The sequence below is a fragment of the Stigmatopora argus genome, chromosome 16 (assembly GCF_051989625.1).
Source record: "Stigmatopora argus isolate UIUO_Sarg chromosome 16, RoL_Sarg_1.0, whole genome shotgun sequence".
Lineage (NCBI taxonomy): Eukaryota > Metazoa > Chordata > Actinopteri > Syngnathiformes > Syngnathidae > Stigmatopora > Stigmatopora argus.
The window spans coordinates 5,817,397-5,824,533 of NC_135402.1; the positions used below are offsets into that span (position 1 = coordinate 5,817,397).

The window sequence follows — 7,137 nt, forward strand, 5'->3', positions numbered from 1 at the left end:
ATACCATTCAACCAGAGCCATGACACATGATGTCCACACAAAGGCGTTATTTGTAGAATGACGTTTAATTCTACTTCACTCACTTGTGTTTTATGTGTTTGCTACAAATAGCTCTCATACAAATACCGTTCACTCAGAGCCATAACACATGAAGTCCGCACAAAGGCGTTATTTGTAGCTGTTTCTTTACCTCATGTGATATCCGGGGTCGCATTCATTTTGGACTCAAACAATGGCTGACACTAACGAACAACTGTGAGGGTGTGGTAAATCCGGTGAGAAGCCACCACACGCTCAAACTAACTAAAAAAAAGAATGCGCTATTAAAAATACGCATTTGTAGTCTGTCGACTCGAATTGACAAGTTGCAATATCACTGATACTTTTTGGGCAACTCGAAAGTTACTCACACAAGAGTTTCTATGTGATGGAAAAACAGGTTTTCATCGTGAACGAGGAAGTTGCTTCAACGAATTGCGTCATGTCCTCTGTCCTCTTTCAGGTCCGCAGTGTGGCATTAAGACTGCCCGCCCAGCACCTCTTAGAGATATTCAACCGCTGAATCTATACTTGTAATCATGTCAGGAAGAGGCAAGGGAGGAAAAGGTCTTGGTAAAGGAGGCGCTAAGCGTCACCGTAAGGTTCTCCGTGATAACATCCAGGGAATCACCAAGCCAGCAATCCGTCGTCTGGCTCGCCGCGGCGGAGTCAAGCGTATCTCGGGTCTCATTTATGAAGAGACCCGCGGTGTGCTCAAGGTCTTCCTGGAGAACGTGATCCGCGACGCTGTCACCTATACCGAGCACGCTAAGAGAAAGACCGTCACCGCCATGGATGTGGTCTATGCTCTCAAGAGGCAAGGACGTACTCTCTACGGTTTCGGCGGTTAAGTTCGAGAGTCCACCATCTACTCAACCCCCAAAAGGTCCTTTTAAGGACCACCCACCTCTTCAATTGAGTGCTATTCCATCATACAATGATTTTCGTTGTGCACATTTTGGTAGCATTATTTGCGCTGCCCCGTGAGAAATTTGTATATAATACTTATATTTATTAAAAAAATCCAATTTTTAGTCTGTTGATTTCTAAACTATAATTTAGTCCCAATTTGGCACTATTAAACAGCAGAACGTGGCTCTATTTTCCTGCGTTTGGATAATAGGTGAAATTATACAATTTTGAAACTTTTTAAAATGACCTGAGGTATCCTCATTGTATTTTTTATCCCTCATTCAATCATTTCAAATAAGTTTTTTGTATGCATTTTTATTTTATAACTGGTACAAGTGTAGCATTTCTACTAAATGAAAAGATAGCACGTGCTTGCACTCATTATCTGAATGTATTTCTTATCCCTCATTCAATTATTTCAAATACGTTTTTTGTATGAATTTTTATTTCTTAATTTGTACAAGTGTAGCAATTATACCAAATGAAAAGATAAGATGGTTGCACTTTAATTTTAAATGTATTAAAGTCTGGACATTATCTAAAGAGTCAAATTATATAAAATTGTTAAAAGTGCATATCTAGACTAAAACTTATGTGGAAATGAAGCTCATTTGAGGATAGTGAGTGGCTCTGAAAAGAGCCTTTGGTTTGGGTGAAGATTCTTGAGTAGTTTACTTGGAGCTAGTGTACTTGGTGACGGCCTTGGTGCCCTCAGACACGGCGTGCTTGGCCAGCTCCCCGGGCAACAGAAGACGAACAGCGGTCTGGATCTCCCTAGATGTGATGGTCGAACGCTTGTTGTAAAGGGCCAGGCGAGAGGCCTCAGAAGCAATGCGCTCGAAGATATCGTTGACGAAGGAGTTCATGATGCTCATTGCCTTAGATGAAATGCCGGTATCTGGGTGGACCTGCTTCAGCACCTTGTACACGTAGATGGCGTAGCTCTGCTTCCTGGTCCTCTTGCGCTTCTTACCTGCCTTGTTGACAGATTTGTTGACGGCTTTCTTGGAGCCCTTCTTGGGCGCTGGCTTGGAGACTTCAGGCATTTTGCTCTTGTCAAAAGATGAGATGACTAGTGTCGAGTAAGGAGGTGCTGGAAGAGCGAGTCTTTTAATACACTGTTCATGCAAATTTTACTGCGTCAGCGCCTATTTGTGATTGGCTGAAACTCACCACAACAGGAGGGGTTTGAAGAAAAGGCGCGGGCGGCTGTAAACGGCTACGATGCCATATTTCCCCCCCATTATTCGACGCTGACTAGCTAAAAATATAAATATATTTTTTGTTGCTGGTTTTTTTATGTTTTGTTGCGTTTGTGAAGAGGGATTCCGCTGTAAATAGTACACATTTTCACGAATCTTTGTTTACTTATAGATGTTTACTTTTACTCGGTAGCATAGATATTGCCACATACAGTATGTTATTATACGTTTATTTAAATAAAATATACTATCCATACCCATTGCTCAATTTCTAAAACATTTAGTCATAAAAAAACATTTCATGATTGAAAGTTATGAACAAAAAAACAACTATAATTTGTTGAACAAGATACATTAATATAACTAGAATGGATCTTAAAGTGTGTTGGTGTGCTTTAATGTTTTATATTAGAGTTGTGCTACAGTTTATTAGGTTTTACCACAACACCCATTTATTTTGCAAACACCAAAATAAAGTGATGCAACACTTAGAAATACTAGTTTCCCTTTTCTCCAGATTATTCAGAAATATATTTATTGCACTGTTTTACTGTAACATAGTTGTTCTTACATACAAGAAAATATAAAACGTTTAGTTTACAGATCTCAAATTATTAAGTATTGTGCTATGTGTAACAAGAATAACAAGCACTTTGTGAGAGAAGTGGGTGGCTCTTAAAAGAGCCTTTGTGGGGTTGAGTTTACAATGAAACTTTACTTGGCTGCTTTCGCTTTCTCGGCCTTTTTGGGCAGAAGAACAGCCTGGATGTTTGGCAACACACCGCCTTGAGCGATGGTGACCCTTCCCAGTAGTTTGTTGAGTTCTTCGTCATTTCGGACAGCCAGCTGCAGGTGACGTGGTATGACTCTGGTCTTCTTATTGTCACGGGCTGCGTTACCGGCCAACTCCAAGATCTCAGCGGTCAGGTATTCGAGCACAGCTGCCAGGTAGACGGGTGCCCCCGCGCCGATTCGCTCGCCATAGTTGCCTTTGCGAAGAAGTCTGTGCACACGACCCACCGGGAACTGAAGCCCAGCACGGGAAGAACGAGACTTTGGTTTCGCCTTGGCTTTGCCGCTGGTCTTGCCACGTCCAGACATGTTATGACAGTTAGGTAGTCAAGTTAGGAATATGGTGAGCTCTGTTGTTAAATCGATAATCGCGATTGTATCGAGGGGCCACATTTATACAGTACCTATGCTGCTCGGTGATTGGCTAGATGTAGCGAGGAAACAGTTGACCAATCAGGGTGATTGGCTAGATGTAGCGAGAAAACAGTTGACCAATCAGGAAAGAGCTAATGTAATTCTGCCTTGCTTCCGCGTTTTTGTGATGACGCGCCCCCTCAACAGTAGTAACCCATTTGAGGCAATATCTTTAAAATAAATAAACAAACGTTGTCACTAGTGGTTCACGAAAGAATTATACATCTTTTGAACGACTCACTAATATGTAAACTTTGAAATAAACGAATAAAGATTTCTGTCTATTCATGTGGGAAAAGTTATTAAAATATTGCCTTTAACTCAAATGTGTGTGGGTGTTTTTCATGCAACTTCATTGTAACCTAACCTTATAGAAAGTTATAAATGGGTAATGTGTAAAAATCAGCAGTTTTACATTAAAGTTGGAAAGTTCAAAAGGATTATCATTATGGTGTACTGTATCTCAATCCGCCCAATTGAAATCTCTCCCGCTCAGAATTTGAACATGGCAGAATAGGGCGGTAAACCACTTAGTCTGTGAACACACAACACAGTATCGGTTTAATCTATAGGTGGGGGTATTGTGCAATTTAATTTTGTTTTGTTTTTGCCCATACATAAACATTTATATCTTCAGATTGAAATTTTTGCAACTTCACAATGCTACCGCATTATAGCAGTTAACGACGCATCATTGTGCGTTGCAATAATAAAAGTGAGTTGGAACGTTAGCTTTAGTCAAATGTTGTGGCTCTTAAAAGAGCCGTTTTGGGGTGGAGCGAAGGAAAGTTTAAGCCCTCTCTCCGCGGATACGACGAGCCAACTGGATGTCTTTGGGCATGATGGTAACCCTCTTGGCGTGGATAGCGCACAGATTGGTGTCCTCAAAGAGGCCAACCAGATAGGCTTCGCTGGACTCCTGAAGAGCCATTACGGCAGAGCTCTGGAAGCGAAGATCGGTCTTGAAATCTTGAGCGATCTCCCTAACAAGACGCTGGAAGGGCAACTTGCGGATGAGGAGCTCGGTGGATTTCTGGTAACGCCGGATCTCACGAAGAGCCACGGTGCCGGGCCTGTAACGGTGAGGTTTCTTGACACCGCCGGTGGCAGGGGCGCTCTTGCGAGCGGCTTTTGTTGCCAGCTGCTTCCTTGGAGCTTTTCCTCCAGTAGATTTACGGGCGGTTTGCTTGGTTCTTGCCATTTTGCTCTCGTAAGGAAACTGCTCGGTTTGTCTTAAATCCTATATGTTGGAGCATGGACGGCGAGCCTATTTTATAGCAGAAGTCCCTCCTGTCATGATTGCGCTGATTGGCTCGTTCGGGTTTAAAAAAAGCGCGAAAAAATATTCACATGTGATTGGACAATGCGAAGTCAAATGTAACCTATCACCAACAGGGGCTGTGTCTTGAGTTAGTAAACTTCATATATGCAACGAAATGATTCTATATTTATTTAGAACCATACGTTATTACATATTTATGACGTGTGAAAGGTATTTAGACGGAGAAAGGAGTTGTTTTGGCTCTTTCTCCTGAAAAAAATATATTTTATATAAAAGAGTTTAATCGCTCATTCATCAAAACAACAGTAAACAGTACAAAGTCCCTTTGGTCACGTGAACCACAGAAAGCACACAGAGTTATAAAACTGTTGTTCAAAGCAAGCGAAAACATTTTTTGTATACATTTCCGTATGACAACAACTGACCTCAAGCAGGGCAGTTTTAGAGGCGCAGTCAAATGACGTCAGACGAGCGACAGAATGGGATCAATGAACATTTCCAGAATGTCCCACTGTCTTCGTGTCAGTATGCCATTCATATACGGCCGGCGCATTACACATGCGCAGATTAAGTTGATTGGATCTTGCGTGATTTTTATTTTCCCGTTTAATTAACATAGTTTACTGAATTATACTGCCTTGACAAATTATCCCGTAATTACTGAGGAGCTGATTGTCAAGCTTTTGAGTTACAACAACACCAGGAACCACTCTTTTGGAGAGAAGTGTGTGACTCTTAAAAGAGTCGTTTTGGTGGGTTGAAGAGATCGTCAAGTTTTACTTAGTTTGCTTCGTCTTCTCGGCCTTCTTGGGCAGGAGAACTGCCTGGATGTTCGGCAGCACACCACCCTGAGCAATTGTCACCCCGCCCAGTAGCTTGTTGAGTTCTTCGTCGTTACGGACAGCCAACTGCAAATGACGGGGGATGATTCTCGTCTTCTTGTTGTCACGGGCAGCGTTGCCAGCCAGCTCCAGGATTTCAGCAGTCAGGTATTCGAGCACGGCCGCCAGGTAGACGGGTGCACCAGCACCGATTCGTTCCCCGTAGTTACCTTTGCGAAGTAGCCTATGTACACGGCCGACTGGGAACTGTAGTCCAGCTCGTGATGAACGAGTCTTTGGCTTTGACTTGATTTTTCCGCTTGTCTTTCCACGTCCCGACATTTTGTTTAGACCGCTTTAGCGTGCTCGCTTGAGTCTTTGAATAATTACGTAAAAGTAAAATTGTTGACAGATCCAAAATGAAGCTGTGTAGCTTATAAATGACGAATACTGTCCTGTGATTGGTCAGCTGCGTCTTAGTTTCAACTAGCCAATGAATATCGAGCTCTTATTAACCTACATTGTTGTCATTGACGCCTGTCCTTTTGAAGAGCAGTATTGACGCATTTATACTTTTAAGTTGAATTATTAAATAAAATGTCACGCTTTACTAATATTCTCTTTATGCAATAAATCTCTTGATAATCGTCAAGTTCAACCAGTTCCTTGCTTACACTGTCACTGTGAAGTTTATTTAATAAATCTGAAATTAAAGAGAGGTAATATTATATTACCTCTTTCATTTCCGCATAAATACTTTGTAACCGTAGACACCAGTAGCGAGTGTCAAGTTTATATAAGACTGAAAGTGACTAAACTGTATTAAAAAAATAATAACCAAAGAGGTAAACAAACTTTGTTTATCTGGAATGGTGATGTGGATTACTACCTGTTCTATGTTTGGGGTAAAAATGTTGGGCTTGGAATAATGAAGTGCAAAGAACTATGAAATGTGATATAAAAAATGAAATGAAGTCATTTTGTTGTCAAAAGTTTTTATTTCTCTTGAGAAATAAGGTCAGCATACCTTTCAAAGGATCAGTATGCATAAACTATGTACATTCTACCAGCTAACTTTAGCCAACATTTTGAAAGGTTGAGCAAGCGGACATTGAGCTTCTTGCTTGAAATGTCTTTAAAGAAAAAAAAATGTTGCACATTTTCATCAAAGAAAGGTCAAAGTGCTACAGTGGAGCAAAGATGTCTTCAAGTCTTATTTGCACAATATAGTTGGTAAGTATTTTATTCAATGTTGCTTCAATAAACAGACACTTGACTAGGGATGTCATCGGTGCATTAATCTCTGCACCTCAACTCCCAACTAGTCCACTAAGGCATTTGGGCTCCAGGCGGTCACATTGACAACAACAAGCCTTTGCATCACGCTTACAATTTTCAATGGGCTAGTTCCACCCTCTGCGCTGAGAATCAAGCGCGGTCATTAGCAGAATTAGCGGTTTACATCATAGGGGGTCCGGGTTTCATCACCAGGTTCCCCTCTGTGCTCTTTAGATTTAGACAATACAACAAAAACAGCTGACATGTAGCAATGCTGCTAGTCTAAAACAGTCACATAGTACTTTACTTTTTTTTTTCTTCAATATAACTCATATGTCCATGTATCAACAATCTGAAATTCATGACATGAAACCACCAAGGGGTGCCATTGATGTTG

At 41.2% G+C, this 7,137-nt stretch overlaps 6 protein-coding genes across 6 annotated transcripts in view; 1 reads left to right on the top strand and 5 right to left on the bottom strand.

Moving 5' to 3' along the window:
* LOC144090517 (netrin receptor UNC5D-like) overlaps positions 1–391 on the bottom strand; it is a 105,009-nt gene extending 104,618 nt beyond the window's left edge. Inside the window, exon 1 of the mRNA XM_077622048.1 lies at positions 191–391. The gene's annotated coding sequence lies outside the window, so the exon portion shown is untranslated. The remainder of the gene's footprint in view (positions 1–190) is intronic.
* A 156-nt stretch (positions 392–547) lies between these two features.
* On the top strand, positions 548–1,483 carry LOC144090519 (histone H4). The gene has a single exon (XM_077622054.1). It carries the CDS (start codon positions 579–581, stop codon positions 888–890), a length of 312 nt encoding a protein of 103 aa, XP_077478180.1. The 5' UTR covers positions 548–578; the 3' UTR covers positions 891–1,483.
* Positions 1,292–2,019, bottom strand: LOC144090518 (histone H2B 1/2-like). The gene has a single exon (XM_077622052.1). It carries the CDS (start codon positions 1,995–1,997, stop codon positions 1,623–1,625), a length of 375 nt encoding a protein of 124 aa, XP_077478178.1. The 5' UTR covers positions 1,998–2,019; the 3' UTR covers positions 1,292–1,622.
* A 631-nt stretch (positions 2,020–2,650) lies between these two features.
* On the bottom strand, positions 2,651–3,320 carry LOC144090662 (histone H2A-like). The gene has a single exon (XM_077622370.1). It carries the CDS (start codon positions 3,252–3,254, stop codon positions 2,868–2,870), a length of 387 nt encoding a protein of 128 aa, XP_077478496.1. The 5' UTR covers positions 3,255–3,320; the 3' UTR covers positions 2,651–2,867.
* Positions 3,321–3,965: 645 nt separating this feature from the next.
* On the bottom strand, positions 3,966–4,763 carry LOC144090660 (histone H3-like). The gene has a single exon (XM_077622368.1). It carries the CDS (start codon positions 4,558–4,560, stop codon positions 4,150–4,152), a length of 411 nt encoding a protein of 136 aa, XP_077478494.1. The 5' UTR covers positions 4,561–4,763; the 3' UTR covers positions 3,966–4,149.
* A 141-nt stretch (positions 4,764–4,904) lies between these two features.
* LOC144090661 (histone H2A-like) lies at positions 4,905–5,926 on the bottom strand. Its single transcript, XM_077622369.1, has one exon. It carries the CDS (start codon positions 5,802–5,804, stop codon positions 5,418–5,420), a length of 387 nt encoding a protein of 128 aa, XP_077478495.1. The 5' UTR covers positions 5,805–5,926; the 3' UTR covers positions 4,905–5,417.
* Positions 5,927–7,137: the final 1,211 nt, after the last annotated feature.

Excerpts from the sequence above, each read along its gene's own strand:
- LOC144090519 (XM_077622054.1), top strand. The coding sequence starts at position 579 with ATGTCAGGAAGAGGCAAGGGAGGAAAAGGTCTTGGTAAAGGAGGCGCT.
- LOC144090518 (XM_077622052.1), bottom strand. The coding sequence starts at position 1,997 with ATGCCTGAAGTCTCCAAGCCAGCGCCCAAGAAGGGCTCCAAGAAAGCC.
- LOC144090662 (XM_077622370.1), bottom strand. The coding sequence starts at position 3,254 with ATGTCTGGACGTGGCAAGACCAGCGGCAAAGCCAAGGCGAAACCAAAG.
- LOC144090660 (XM_077622368.1), bottom strand. The coding sequence starts at position 4,560 with ATGGCAAGAACCAAGCAAACCGCCCGTAAATCTACTGGAGGAAAAGCT.
- LOC144090661 (XM_077622369.1), bottom strand. The coding sequence starts at position 5,804 with ATGTCGGGACGTGGAAAGACAAGCGGAAAAATCAAGTCAAAGCCAAAG.